Here is a 15,442-nt window from a genome sequence, read left to right as displayed (position 1 = left end):
TTCTCCTGTGTGCCCTGGCCGGGAATTGAACCTGAGACTTCTTCTACACGCCGGGCCAACACTCTACCGCTGAGCCAACCTGCCAGGGCCAGGACAGAAGGGTTTTGAGCAGAGAATGATTAAGATCCAATTTATTGTGGAACAAAATGACTCCAGCTGCCACGGTGACACACGTCTGAAGGCCGGGTGGAGGGTGAATACAGGGAGACAGGTGGAAGGTGACAGCACCCATCCAGCCGGCCGAGCTCCAAAGTCCAGAGGTCAGAAAGCAGAAGGAACTGACCCAGGAGATCAAGCCTGGCCCCACTCCCCTCCGCAGCCCCAATCGTTCCCGGGAAAAACCGGAATACAGGGAGGCCTTTCATATATGATATAAGTAAGGCCAGCTACCTGGGAACCGAGCCTTTCAGGGGAGAGGGCATCATTTCTCCCCTTGATATGAGTGATTTGGTATCTGAGTCAATTTATTGACTCATTTGGAAAAACTCACCTCTTTGAAGGGACCAAACAACAATCCAAGACTGATTTGGGGTGCGTTGTGGGGGGGAAGCGGTAGTCAACAGGCTTGACGGCAAACTTGTCATTGGAAAAGGGGGTTTCAAAAGCTACTGTTATGGACCGAATGCGAGCAATTATTGATCGGAGCCCAAATTGATTATAAATTTAAAGAGCCTTTATTAGCCGGCCGGCGACTGCTAGCTGAGAAACGGCTAACAGCCCCGAGCCTAGGGAGAGAGTAGTATTTAAGGGGATAAAACCACAAAGTCATGGCTATTACAACATATGTACAACATTCTTGACATTTCTGCAGAAAGCATTCTTTGTTCTAAAGCTGATTACAGTTCTTCCTGTAATTGCTGCAAGGCTAAAGCATAAAACTACATCCTGCTTCTGTAGGCAAGATTTAAGTCAAGATATCTAACTAGTTGGGCTTGTAAAAATTTTTCACTCTAAGCTACCGCCACAGGTAAGCTCCGATTAATGCTCAACTTCCTTGTACAGACTATTGGGGATTTTCTACTCTAAGCAGCTACCAAAAGCAAGTTTAAAGTTCCTCTTTATGTCCAACTCTCTATATCAGGGCTCGGGAACCCACGGCTCACGAGCCAGATGTGGCTCTTTTGATGGCTAAATCTGGCTTGCAGACAAATCTTTAATAAAAAATAGTAATGTTAAAAATATAAAACATTCTCATGTATTACAATCCATTCATTTCCTACTGCTCATGTTCATGGTTGCGGGTGGCTGGAGCCAATCACAGCTGTCCTCCAGGACAACACCAAATTTTTATTGGATAATGCGAAACATACACAGGTTGTTGTATGGCTCTCATGGAATTACATTTTAAAATATGTGGCATTCATGGCTCTCAGCCAAAAAGCTCCCGACCCCTGTTCTATACACTATACTGAGGTCCCATACACAACACTAGGCCCCTATCACACTACTTGTTACATAATCTGTCCAGAATTTGAAACAGGGTCTACATTCTGCCCCTGCATACCCACATATTCCTGGTATGTGGTCCCTGAGCAAAAATAATAATTTTAAAGAGAAAACAATGGCAGCAGCCTTAGGCTTGAATTTAAATACAAAGCTATCCATGAAAACAATGACTCCAGAAATTAAATAACATGCTTTTTCACCCTACGTGTTGTATCTGGAGGTACCGTCTGGATGTCAGTGCTGTGGTTGCCATGGAAGCCCTACCTTTGTGGGACACAGCATGTTCCTACAGAGACTGTCACTCCTACTTATGAATCTCGTGCAAACAAAAGAGCAGTTGCTAAAACATGGATCTATTTGGGCATTGTTGTCAAATATGATCAAACACAAAACTGATAGCTCTATGTGATCACCACGATACTCTATCAGCGACAAAAATAGTACTAGCACAGAACACATTCCAGTGCAAAGCGATCGTTTATTTAGCACCAAGATCAAAAGAGTAAAAACATCGATTCCATCTTCAAAGGGGCACATTAAAAGCATTTCTGACTTTCTAAGTTGGCACTGAGACATCTGCACAGTCTGGATACCCATATCCCTGTACAGTTTCCAGGAACAAAGGCCATTTTCCCTAGTTGTGAGGGTGCAGTGGTGGGGAGGCCACTGGCCTTCAAAAGGTCTGGTGGCCCCAGGAATGCCGCCTCCTACTCAGCTGGAGGGTTCTTCCTGGATCCCCAGGGAGACTTCTGGGTTTGCTTAAACCGATTCTTGGTGAACGGTCAGGAGTCCTCCATGTGAAAATGTTGCAAAATGGACTGAAGAAAAGGAAAAACATTAAGCATGGCCTCCTGCCCACTTACATTTGCCATGTTAAACTTTCCACACAGGGTTCTTCATAACCTACAGCCCTGCAGTCCCGACTGCGATGGAATAAGGGCTGGTTAACACCCCTTAATAACTATTCTGCAATTCAGCTGCCTGACAGCTTGTCGAGGGAGGGAGGGTGTAGGATAACTGAGGTGCTACAAAGACCTCCAGACAAACACAAGCTCAGTGTGAGCATCTCCCTTCCAGCTTGACTGCAGTCATGCGAACTCCCGATTACAGAGGAAAGGAACGTCTCCTCCCGAGGAAAAGCCATGCCCTTCGTCTGCCTGCCCCCTTTCCTTCCTTATTCTTCCAGACTGGTTTTGGAAACTGGGGTAACTCCCCACAGGCAGGTGGCAGGAGATACTGACAAGACCGGCGTCATGGAGGTGCTGTCCTTTGCGCAACCAGGAAGACGAGGCAATTCAGCTCAAGAGAACATTTTATGCAAAGGACTAAGATGGCCCAAGTTGTCCTTTGGAGCTAGTGAAACTGGACATCTAAGGCTGTCCAAATCCCAGGCACGAGGAATTCTAGGTCCAACTCTATTGCAATGTATGTGTTAAGAATCTTTATTGATAAAAGGCTTTGATGTCTCTTCAGTTGTGGCTTCCTGGGTGAAGTAGGCCTGGGCTGGGGGTCCGCCAGGTGGGATAGTCCTGGGAGACTGATAGGGCCAGAGACATCCTCCAGCACGTCCTTCCCCAGCCAGGTGACATCCCTCCTGAGACAGCTGCAGAAAATAAGCCACGAGAAGAGCTATGACTCTGGCCCTTGACAGGGCCCACCACGCTCTTACCAAGGACACAGAGGCATAAGTCTACAAGGAGCAACTGATTCTGTGTTCCTCCGGCCTTCAGTTTTCCGTGTCGGTGAGTCTTCTCTTCTTGTAGTTCTGAACAAGGTTAGAAGCCGTGATCTGAGCCGCCTGCCCCTTCTCCCAGCACTGGAAGTCGTTCAGCCCTTTCTGCCCCGTTTGAAACAAGCCCCTCTCCAGCTCATCCAGCCTGGCCACCAGTGCCGTGGTGTCCTCGTTGTAAGCATTCTGGGAGGAGTCCATGATGCGGCGGAAACGTCCGATAAATGTCTGGGGAAGAAAGAAGGGAGAGAAATCAGATCCACTTTTATCCCCGGATACTGCAACGGCACGAAAGGGAAGAGTCTGGCCTCAGGACTCAGTCAGAAGACATCTGAGGAAGTTATTGCACAATGCCAAGCCTCGATTTCCTTGCCTGTGAAATGGGCTGTTGAGGAAATCCAAGGAAGTGATACATGTAGAGCACCTAGCAAATGGCTGGCAAGCGTAAGCTCCTTGACAAACATTACCCATTGTTGTTATAGTAACACAGGCCATGATACTGCACTGTGGTCACACACAAATGGCCTTCCACCAGGACAGATTCCTGATGTAACCGAGTATAGTTTCTATCGTTTTCGGTCTGACAGAAAGATGGAGGCACATGTGATCTAGCCATGTCTGTCCCGGGCCCTGAGCCCACGCCACAAGTCCCGCTTCGGCTCTGCAACTGTCTCGCGACACCCTCACCTTACATAGGAGCAACTCCAGGCTACGTGCAGCGCTGGAAAGCACTGACGGAAAAAGACAACGCATAACCCGTTTAGAAAGGGCAGTGTTCCGATTTAAGACCATGTCCTGGCGACATGAGAAGATGAAGGGATTTTTACTCAGAGAAGTTTCATAAGCTAGAAACGTCTACAGTCCGCGGATTGATGCGAGGTCAGACACCCTTGAAGCCTAATGGAGGATGTCAGCACAGTCCAGGGGACAGACGGGCCTTGAGCTAACAGTCTTATAAAGCTAGAAATGAGGACGTAAAACAAGAGGGAGAAAGAAAGGTTTTTTTCCCCGGTCTGAACAGAATAAAAAATAATTACGAACGTTAAAGGAAGGTTATACCATCAAGGGTGGTAACGTACGCATAACACTGTGTTGTCCATGGGCGATAGATAACAATAGCGACGGCTTCTCGCATGGCACTACCTGATCTCACTACGACTCTACAATCCCGCCACCATCATTATCTCCTTTCCCAGGTGAAGGCTTGCTGCCTAGAGAAGTCAAGTCATCCAGCTAGAAGGCAGCAGAGCCAGGTCTTACCCCCAGAGCCAGGGGAGGGAGTACATAGCCACACACCGCATGTATTTCTAACAGGAACCCTCTGACCAGTCCCAGGGCTTGGCTGCGACTGTGTGTGACACCTGTAATCAACCATCACCCCTTTGTTATTTCCAGGACTCCTGTTGGTCCCAACTCCTCCCAAGCAAACATGAAGAGCAGTAGACAAGTCCTATTTAAATATTTATATAATTGGAAAATACAGTCTAATCACAGGCTGACCTGGAATAATAATACACTAACTGTGTGTGTTATAAACTTCCCTGGGTAAGAGTAACGACAGCGGCGGCCACAGCCGGCTCGAGACACGCGCAGAGCTGGAGGTTTTCACGCCCGTTACTTGCCTGCAGGAGAGACTGGGAAATGTCGGCGTTCTCGGGACTGTCAAAATGCAGGAGCTGGGAGCCGAAGCCGTAGAAGTGGGGCCCGATTTTGTGGAGGTCTACCACATTGGCGTCGGCGCTGAACACGGTCCTCCAGCCCTCTCGGTAGATCTTGGGGAGGTCCACAGACAGGATCCGCCGCTTGTTGTCAAAAAGGCCCTTTGCCAGCCACAAGGGGAGTTCCAGCTTTGAGCCCTGCCATCAGACAAGAATGCAGATCTCAAGAGCAATGACAAATGTGTGTGTGAGAGAGAGACAGAAAGGAGACACCTATTGCACAAGCAAGGTTGCCTGTTCTCTTTGGGACACGCTTGTGTGCGAAGTCATAGAGCCCTGGGTTCGAATCTCTTCTCAGACGAATCTATTCTCTGGTTGTGACTTGAAGAAATGAACCGTGTGGGCTGAAGTTTTCTGTCATGACGGAGTGGAGGGAGAAAATGGATTGATACAATAAAAACACAGCAGAGAACAAAAAGGGGTAAAAAAGCGTAAGTAACAACCGTCGTATTCTAGGCCCCTGGATGCTGGGGGAACAGAAAGAAAAAGAGGACCAGCCCCTCCCTTCCCACAGCACGTCCCAGCTTCAGAGCTGACAGAAGAATGTGTCGCTACCTTTTTAAAGGCTCACCAGAATTGGAAAATATGAGGACATGGCCATGATGGGCTAGAAACTGAGAGAAATATTAAAAAAAAAAAAAAAAAGGCAAACATAACTGGCTTGAAGGAAGCTAAAGACTCCACAAAACTGCCCTGGTCATTAAAAAAAACAGGTAAAGTCTGATAAACTGTCACAGCCAGCAGGAAGGAGCCTAAGGAGACATGGCTACTGAATGCCACGTGGTATCCTAGATGGGACCCTGGGATCGAAAGGACACTTGGTCAAAGAGAGGGAAGTACGAACCATGTGTGGGCAGCTCGGCTCTGTTTACCAGTGTGGGAGAACTAAATCCTCAATAATGGAAAGTCAAGACGTAATGTCTAAATCGCTTACAAATCACGGTACGTTTAAGGCCGTTATTTAGAGACATCGAGGTGAATCTTGAAGAAATTCCTACAGAGCGTAGAGCCTGTGGAGCTGGACAGGGAAGTCCGGGAAAGCAAGGCAGGGTCAGGTTATTTCCTATCCTTCAGCACTATTTGACGTTTTCAATTCTGTATATGTATCCTGTTGATAAAATATGAACTCAGGCCAAACAAAAACACTTTCTAAACAAAACTTAAGTTAAACAGGAAATCAAAAATAACCATGATGAGCCATGTTCCTGGGGCACACTTGTATGTGAAGTCATCATACAACTCCAGGTTCAAATCCTAGCTCAGCACCTACAGCGGGACCCTGGCCACCCTACCCAAGTTTCCTGGGCTTCAGTGTCCTTGTATGTAACAATACCTAGTTGCAGAGTGGTTGAAGAATGAAAGGGGTGATAAATGGAAAAGTTCCCTCGCCCCATCCCATCCATGCTGGCACCAAAGCCCTCAGCCAATGGTTGCGGATACCGTCATCATTATGCAGGGATGAATCTAGCAATTTCTGCGTCCCAGACTTGGCACGTCCTTTTCCAGAACCCAAAGCTGTTGTTTTGTGTTAAGGCAAACGTGATCAGAACCCTGATCTTGAAGTGTATTCAGTAGAAGCCAAGTCTAAGGCACGTGGTGGTGGTAGTGGTGGTGGTGGTGGTGGTGGTGGTGGTAGACGAGAGGAGAAACACTGCTGAATCAAGAACGAAATCAGTGTTGGAGGGAGCCTGGCGACTTGTGATATATTTAGTTTCCACAATGGAAGCCCAGGATGGGTGGGGAGACCGCTGTAGTGCGCCGCGACAGGTGGATGGAATTCGTAGGTGAGTACGACAGCCCCCTCTCCTCCAAAAACTACAAATCCCAGAAAGCAGCGCGCCAGGCGATGCAGCGCCACAGGGCCGCGAGGCCATTCGGAGTTGTACGTAGTCTTTCCACGCAGGACCGAGCCAGAAGGCTTACCTGAGGGATCGTGTTGTCCGTGTCCGCCCCTCCACTCCGCTCCTGGAAGAACGCGCCGAGCCGTGGGATGGGGATCTCCGTGCGCACAGGGAGCTTCTCTTGGGACATCAGGATGTCGTCCAAGGAAAGAAAGTTCTCTTCGGGTCCCAGCGCACCGGACTCCACCTGGAAATAAGCCTCGGACATGGCGGCGGCTTGAGCTTCTCTGCTTCCACTTGTGGGATTCAGGAGACCTCGGGGAGTCGGAGATGCAAAAGTAGGAGGAAGCACAGGCTGGTCAGGATTGTGGGTGTTGAATGGGTTGCTGTGGCCGCCCAGCCGGATCCAAACTCTTTTTCCCGCGCCCGGGGCTGGCCAGACAGGAACAATCGATCTAGGCAGGTCAGCCTAGGCAGGAGCAATCGATAAGGGCTTAGTCCAGTGCGACCCAGGGCGGGAACCCGGGAGCAGTGAGTGGGGTCCTCTGGAAGTTTTCTTCTCGCAGCGTGTAACCCAGTTAAAAAAAAAAAGGTGGAAATACCTAGTAAAGGTGCAGGATACTTTAGCATTGGATTGTATTGACATGGTCCTTTGAATGTTTATATGAAATCAAAAACACACTTGACACGTTTAGGGGCTTAAAGAAAGGCATCATTGAACCCTCCATCCCAGGCCTGATCCGATCAGACCTAGTTACCAATTTTGTCACTGCGCATCTCTGTTAGCTGTTTTAAAAAAACAAACCAACCAGGTTTGTTCTTTGTTTTTAAAGATTTTACTCATTTTTAGAGAGAAGGGCGGGGGAGGAGCAGGAAGCATCAACTCCCATATGTGCCTTGACCAGGCAAGCCCAGAGTTTCGAACCGGTGACCTCAGCGTTCCAGATTGATACCCACTGTGCCACCACAGGTCAGGCCAGCGATGCTGGTTATTTACTAACAAGATAGAAAGCTGTTTTTCTATGTTGAAACAAGTAAGGTGGATGCTTAATGATGTATCCAAAAAAAAAAAAGGGGGGGGGCACTGCTTTTGACAGGAACCAGAACATTAGCTCTAAACTTAAATACCACTGTTACTTTAATACTAAAGTAACAGGCTCGTGTGTAAGATAAAATCAGAGTGCCTTGTTTTTCTTATTTACTGTCTTGGCTCACCAAAAAGCTATTAGTCACTGCTAGTTTATTTTTACTCTATTTATCTGTCCTTTCCTTGAACTAAGAACTGAAGAAACCAGAAAAAGTAAAATTAGGGCAAGTTTGAGCTTATGATTTAAATAATTGTTGGCTCTACCTTCAGAATTTCTCGTCACTCTGGTCCAGGCCACCATGATCTCTTGCCTGGAGATCATGTAATAGCTTCCTACCTCATTTTGCTTCTGCCGGTGACTTCGGTGTTGTTCCTGGAACACCCCAGGCTCACTTGTTCCTCAGGGCTTTGCACTCTCTGTTCCCACTACCTAGATTGCCTTTCTCTTGAATTTCCACATGGTTGGACCGTTTCAGGTCTTGACTCAAATGTCGCCTTCTCAATGAGGTCTTCTCTAGCCACCCTATCTAAAATGTTAACATCCCCCAACACTGATACCTGGTATGCCCCTCCCTGTTTCACCTCAACACTGACCACTGTCTAATGTATTATACATTTTACTTATTTATTGTCTGTTGCCCCAATTAGAACATTAGCTCTAGGGGGTGGAGCGTGTATTTTTCACTGCTGTATCCCCACTGCCTAGTGCATGTCAGGCACTTTGTCAATATTTGTCCAATGAATTAGTCTTCTTTAGCTATAATAGTGATATTATTTTCTTTTCAAACATTGCGTAAAAACAATGAGTCAATGTTAAGGAAATGATAGTACAAGTGGTGCACAGATATTGTAACAGTCACAGTGAAACACCAAAAACACTGAATTGGAGTGGTAAAAAACAGTTTGCCAAGAAACAGGTTAAGTCACATATAGCCTGCTAGGTCCACGGGCTTAAGTCAGTACTGATGCCTTAATGAAAGCTCACTGATCAGGCTTGGCTAATTTAGATTTGATAAAGTTTTGGTAGAACTGTACTGAATTTCACCTTTACACCAACTGTAAAAGTGGAATGCTTAAAGCAAAAGAGTGAACAAGAATATTTTTCAGTGAGACTGACAGACAGAGACAGGAAGGGAGAGATATTAGAAGCATCAACTCATAGTTACGGCATTTTAGTTTTTCATTGATTTCTTCTCATACACACCTTGCCGGGGGCGGGGTGGTTACAGCCAAGCCGATGACCCCTTGCTCAAGCTAGTGACCTTGAGCTCAAGCCAGTGACCTTGGGCTTCAAGCCAGTGACCTTTGGGCTCAAGCCAGTGACCTTGGGCTTCAAGCCAGTGACCTCTGAGCTCAAGCCAGTGACCTTGGGCTTCAAGCCAGCGACCTTTGGGCTCAAGCCAGCAACCATGGGATCATGTCAATGATCCCACGCCCAAGCTGGTAACCTTGGAGTTTTCAACCTGGAACTTCAGCGTCCCATGTCAATGTTCTATCCACTGTGCCACCACAGGTGACAACAGTGAACAAGACTAACGTGGCTTAGTACTCTGCCCTTGAGACATTTCCAGCAGCCATTTATATACAATGGTTGTGTGATGTCTGGAATATAGCAGTCCTGGGGGTGGAAGCTGACTCCCATCACTTTTTTTTTTGTTATATTTATTTTTTATTGAGGTAACATTAGTGAATAACATTACATAAATTCCCGGTGTACAACATTATAATTAGACTTCTGTGAACCCTGCAGTCAAATAAATAGTACAATACTACCAAGTGACTGTCTCAATGTCATGGGAAACAAATGACATTACTTAGCTCTGCATGGATTTGTGATCTACAAAATTGTGAGCTGTAATATGAAGTCAGTAAATTATGGAGTCTTTTAAAATTTCTTCACATAGACAACCAGAACAGAATTTGACTCTTCAAAAAGTCAGCGTCATAGGGATTAAGGGGAAAGCTGGTGGGTCTGTTTAAAGGGCTATAGCAACCAAATGCAAAGAGCACCCTTCATTGACTCCTGTAAGATTTGCCAGATGACACATACTTGCCCTGGCCGGGTAGCTTTGTTGGTTAGAGCTTCATCCTGAAGCACAGTGGTTGTGGGTTCGATCCCTGGTCAGGGCACATACAGGAATGGATTGATGTTCCTGTCTCTCTCTCTTCTTCTCTCTCTTTCTAATACCAATCAATCAATCAAAACCAAATATTTGGGGGACAACTGTGGAGATGTGAACACAGACTATTAATAACGCTTTTAGGAAATTATTATTACAGTATTTAGTTGGCAGACAGACTGGTCTGGAGGGTCCCCGATGGCGTCACTGACGTGCCTGGCACCATTGGGAGTAACTGGGTAACGGGTACATGGAACTCTGTACCATTCAAAAATTTTTTAATTTGTTGATTTTAGCGAGAGAGGATGGGAGACAGAGAGAGACAGGAACATCAATCTATTCCTGTATGTGCCCTGACCAGGGATCGAACCCGCAACCTCTGCATTTCAGGTCGACACTAACCAACCAAGCTATGTGCTACTTTTTATAATTATATGTAAACCTACAATTTTCTAAAAAAGTTTAATTGGCAAAAGCAAGGTACACAACAATGTGTGTAGCTACCGTTTTTGTAAAAATGAGGGCTGTCTATTTATAGACATCTTTGTCTTTGCATAGAATATTTCTAGAAAGACATTAGTAAAATGGCAGCTTGTTTCCTCTAGGGAGGACTAGGAGACTGAGGGTCAGGGGAGGAGGTCACTGTACAACCTTTTGCACGGTTTGACATTTTCAACCTGTGTGTGTATTACTTTTACGTTTTATAAAAACACTAAGGAATTTAAAAAAATAAAACAAGTGTGACATTTAAATAAATATATATTTTTGTAGTAAAAGCAAAGGTGAGTCCTTACAACCATCGTATTATATGCCATCAGGGTTTTATGCCCCTTTGAATGGGGGAAATCAGGACTTTGATTGGGAGGAGGGGAATGAATCTGGGCAGGCACCAGCAGCAGCAGGCAGCCCTGTCACAAGGCCACCTGTGTCTCCTCATTTATAAGTTCAAGGTGGGAGGGGTGTCGCAGCAGCCCACAGACTGACGTAGGTACCCACCATTTGCCAGCATGCTGCTGCTGGCTATATAGACAGCCCTGTGACTTTGCTTCAGGTCACCGTGGTTCAGTCCCAGGGGAAGTTTTTATCTTCTGAACTATCATTATACATAATTTAAAATTTTAAATCAGTCGTCAGTGCCAGCCATGTGAGTGTGCTTATGTGTTAACATGTTGAGTTGGTGGGTGTGCTGGAGGTAACAGAAGCCCACTCTTCCGGCAGAAGCCAGGAACACCCTCTGCCGATTCTGATCCTTGCAGTGAAGTTATTTATGGCTGTTGGATTTTAAGAAATAGATCCAGGCTCTGGCCATGTAGCTCAGTCGGTTGTCCCCGATACACCAAGGTTGTGGGTTCGATTCCCCATCAGGGTGCATACAAGAATCAACCAATGAATGCATAAATAAGTGGAACAGCGAATGGATGTTTCTCTCTCCCTTTCTCTTTCTCTCTAAAAATCAATAACTAAATTTAAAAAAAAATTTTTTTAAATGCACTCCATTGCTTGTTTACTCATTTTACAATGATGAGTATCATGTCATCCTTACTGAATTCTCTTCACTTCTTTACAGGTAATATTTGTTGGTTAAACCTCCTTTTGAGGCCAGGCCTCGAGGAGGAGGCAGCGGCTCAGGTGAGGTAGCAGCTGAGCAGGGAAAAGAGGGAGTGAGGGAGGGTGTGCGGGCAGGGGAACCTGCATGGAGAAAGGTCTAGCGAGGGGAGGGGCGCGCTCTCGGTGCATTGACCAATGACAAGTGAGAGGAAGCTAATGCCCACCAGCAGGGAGGGGTCCAGGCCTCCAGGTCTCCACGAGGTGGGGCGGGGCCTGCACACCTCAGTGATACGGCTCTGAGTTTACACACCTCAGAGCACACACACCTCTAAGCCATCTACCTTTCTACCACCCACCTCCAAGAGCACTGAAACTCCAACTCTGGTGCTAGTGACTGAGGGCTGCCACCAGAGGTGGCTCGTCCCCTGGCCCGTGGCCTACATGGGGTGGGAGGAGGGTTTTGTGCTTGCAGAGAAATGTGGCGCTGCCTGGGGCGGGGTGGTGAGACCCGGCATGTGAAGGGGACGAGGTGTGGGCAAGCCCCACCCGTACCCGCCGGAGCTCTCATTTCTCCTCTACATGGATGCAAAATTGGCATAGATTCCATAATACACCCAGGTTTTAATAAAAAAAATACTGTACAGTGTGTCCGTAAAGTCATGGTGTACTTTTGACAGGTCACAGGAAAGCAACAAAAGACGATAGAAATGTGAAATCTGCACCAAATAAAAGGAAAACCCTCCCAGTTTCTGTAGGATGATGTGGCAGCATGTGTGCATGCGCAGATGATGACATAACACCGTGTATTCAGCGGAGCACCCCACGGCCATGCCAGTCGAGATGTGGACGGTACAGAGGAAAGTTCAGTGTGTTCTGTGGCTCGGTAAATTCGAATCCGTGACCAAAGTGCAACATGAATGTTGGCGCGTTTATAACAAAGCGCCACCACATAGGAATAACATTACTGGGTGGGATAAGCAGTTGAAGGAAACCGGCAGTTTGGTGGAGAAACCCCATTCTGGTAGGCCATCAGTCAGTGACGAGTCTGTAGAGGCTATACGGGATAGCTACCTAAGGAGCCCTAAAAAATCTGTGCATGAGCCCACATCGAACTGCACTGAATAGGTATGAAACTGGGAGAGTTTTCCTTTATTTCCTTTACAGACACACTGTATATTGGATAAATGAATACATAAATAAGTAAATACTGGGTCTCAAAAAAAAAACAAACCTCCTTTTAGGAGATAAACATTTTTATTAAAAAAATTAGAAGCATATCATTAGTTATTAGAGAAATGCAAATCAAAACTACAATGAGATACCACCTCACCCCTGTTAGATTAGCTATTATCAACAAGTCGGGTAATAACAAATGTTGGAGAGGCTGTGGAGAAAAAGGAACCCTCATACACTGTTGGTGGGAATGTAAAGTGGTACAACCACTATGGAGGAAAGTATGGTGGTTCCTCAAAAAACTGCAAATAGAACTACCTTATGACCCAGCAATCCCTCTACTGGGTATATACCCCAAAACCTCAGAATCATTGATACGTAAAGACACATGTAGCCCCATGTTCATAGCAGCATTGTTCACAGTGGCCAAGACATGGAAACAACCAAAAAGCCCTTCAATAGAAGACTGGATAAAGAAGATGTGGCACATATACACTATGGAATACTACTCAGCCATAAGAAATGATGACATTAGATCATTTATAGCAAAATGGTGGGATCTTGATAACATTATACGGAGTGAAATAAGTAAATCAGAAAAAAACAAGAACTACATGATTCCATACATTGGTGGAACATAAAAACGAGACTAAGAGACATGGACAAGAGTGTGGTGGTTACCAGGGGTGGGGGGAGGGAGGACGCAGGAGGGAGGGAGGGAGAGATTTAGGGGGAGGGGGAGGGGCACAGAGAAAACTAGATAGAGGGTGACGGAGGACAATCTGACTCTGGGCGAGGGGTATGCAACATAATTTAATGACAAGATAACTTGGACATGTTTTTCTTTGAATATATGTACCCTGAATTATTAATGTCATCCCATTAACATTAATAAAAATTTATAAAAAAAATAAAAATAAATAAATAAATAAATAAATTAAAATCAAAAAAAAAAAAAAATTAGAAGCATAAACTGAACAGTCTATAAAAATACACTTTTCAAATACCCTGCACCATCCCACACTACCAGGAAACAAAAGGCTTTATCACATGTTGGACATTTAAAATGTGAGGTTTAAAATACAAAAAAGTATGATTTGATGCCATGATGAGCTGGTCAAGTACTTTTTTTTCCGTTATTTTTCCCTTCCCCCATATCCAACATCACTACAGATCTAAAACATTTCATATCTGAAAGTTGCTCAAATCTGTGAGCGCTTAGCAGTTGGGAAACCAATGCAGATAGAACATTACACCTCCCCAAAACCTCCTGTTCTTTTCCTTATCACACAAGCAGCCATGCTACAGACTGTGAAAAACAAGCTTTGTTTTTCATGCTGACAGGAAAACCAGAAAAACATGTTTAATGCCAGAAACTGAGCATCACTTTTCCTGCAAGCAATGCAGTGTGAAAAAAAAGTAGAGAAAAGTGATACCTCTGGCAGCTAGCACATTTAGAAATAATACCCAAAAACACTAGGGAAGAAATAAATCTCAGGTTTACTGAAAATGCATAATTTTTAATAAAGTTCTTTGTTAAGTAGGAGTTAGAGCTTTTTTTCTTTTCTTTTAGGAGTTAAATCTTTGGTGCACTTTGAAATTTACAAATAAGGCCAGGATTAGGCAAAACCAAATCCTGTGGAGTGTGAGCGTGTGTAAGAGTTCGTTACCTTCACTGTCCCCTTTGGGCATGGATTCGGTCACTGGAAATTGAACATTCCATGGGGACCTCTGAGAACCACCTGTCTTCAGCCTTCTCATTCCTCAGAGGCTACATGAGAAGGACCACCGTTCCTGGAACGCCCAAATTATAACATCGTTATGTGCAGAGATTTAAAAAAATATATATCAAAGTTTGGAGAGTCCTATTCAGTGTTACAGAATCAAACACTGTCAAGTGAACGGAGCTTCCCTGAGGGAGTCAGACCCATTACAGCGGGTGCTTCCTGGCCGCTGGAGTCCCGGCCATGACTCAGAAACGCTGACGCGGCCACATGGTGCTGTATATTATGAAGAACCGCCTATGCATTGTCAAACAGTCCTTTGAAAGCTTGCATAGAGGCAGACAGCTGGCAGACCAGCCCAGAGCTGTGGAAGTTACATTTCTTTCTTGTGAAAACTTTGGAAACCTGCATTTCATTAGAAAATGCCTTGACATTATGAAAGCCAATCTTAGATACACAAAAACTGCAGCTTTACGCATGTCTAAGCCTCTGTAGGGAAAAAATGACTCAGGAATGTATTGATCGGATTCCACTGAATTTGTTTTTTCTGGCTAAGGTAATTAATCTTTCTTTAACAATAGATGACAGTGTGGTATCATGGTTAAGAACACAGACAATGGAGCCCAACTGACTTGGGTTTGAATCTCAGGCTAACCTCTCTGTAACATGTGAGATGAGAAATTCCTAATTAGTAAAATGAGAAAAATAATAGTACTTAAAACCCACGGTCCTCCAGCCCTTAGCAATCACCGTTCTGCCTTCTGTGTGTATAAATCTGACTACTCTAGGCACCCATACCCATGCCTCACCTTTATTTACAGAAGACAAATCATACATATTTAAGGTATATATTTTAAAGAGTTTGGACAGATGCTTACATCCATGATACCATCACCACCATTATCAACGAAATAAACAAATCCATCACCTCCAAAAGTGTCCTTATGTCCCTTAGCTTTTGTGGATGTGTGTATGTGGTAAGAACATTTAACCTGAGATCTACCCGCTTGAGTTTTTAAGTGGTCAACACTATTGCTAACCATAGGAACTGTGCTC

At 45.3% G+C, this 15,442-nt stretch overlaps 1 protein-coding gene and 1 long non-coding RNA gene across 2 annotated transcripts; one reads left to right on the top strand and one right to left on the bottom strand.

Annotated features, from left to right (window-relative positions):
* Nucleotides 1–1,910: 1,910 nt before the first annotated feature.
* GINS3 (GINS complex subunit 3) lies at nt 1,911–7,253 on the bottom strand. The gene is made up of 3 exons (XM_066348162.1): nt 6,817–7,253; nt 4,798–5,031; nt 1,911–3,403 (listed from the first exon to the last, which is right to left on the bottom strand). Exons 1-3 carry the CDS (start codon nt 7,000–7,002, stop codon nt 3,173–3,175), a joined length of 651 nt encoding a protein of 216 aa, XP_066204259.1. The 5' UTR covers nt 7,003–7,253; the 3' UTR covers nt 1,911–3,172.
* Nucleotides 6,947–15,441, top strand: LOC136380429 (uncharacterized). Its single transcript, XR_010746949.1, has 3 exons — nt 6,947–7,072; nt 11,509–11,570; nt 14,236–15,441. It is a non-coding gene; the product is annotated as an uncharacterized lncRNA (long non-coding RNA).
* Nucleotide 15,442: the final 1 nt, after the last annotated feature.

Source organism: Saccopteryx leptura, chromosome 9 (genome assembly GCF_036850995.1).
Source record: "Saccopteryx leptura isolate mSacLep1 chromosome 9, mSacLep1_pri_phased_curated, whole genome shotgun sequence".
Classification (NCBI taxonomy): Eukaryota; Metazoa; Chordata; class Mammalia; order Chiroptera; family Emballonuridae; genus Saccopteryx; species Saccopteryx leptura.
Note: the sequence above shows the minus strand (reverse complement) of the source record. Positions and strands in the feature narration are given on the sequence as shown.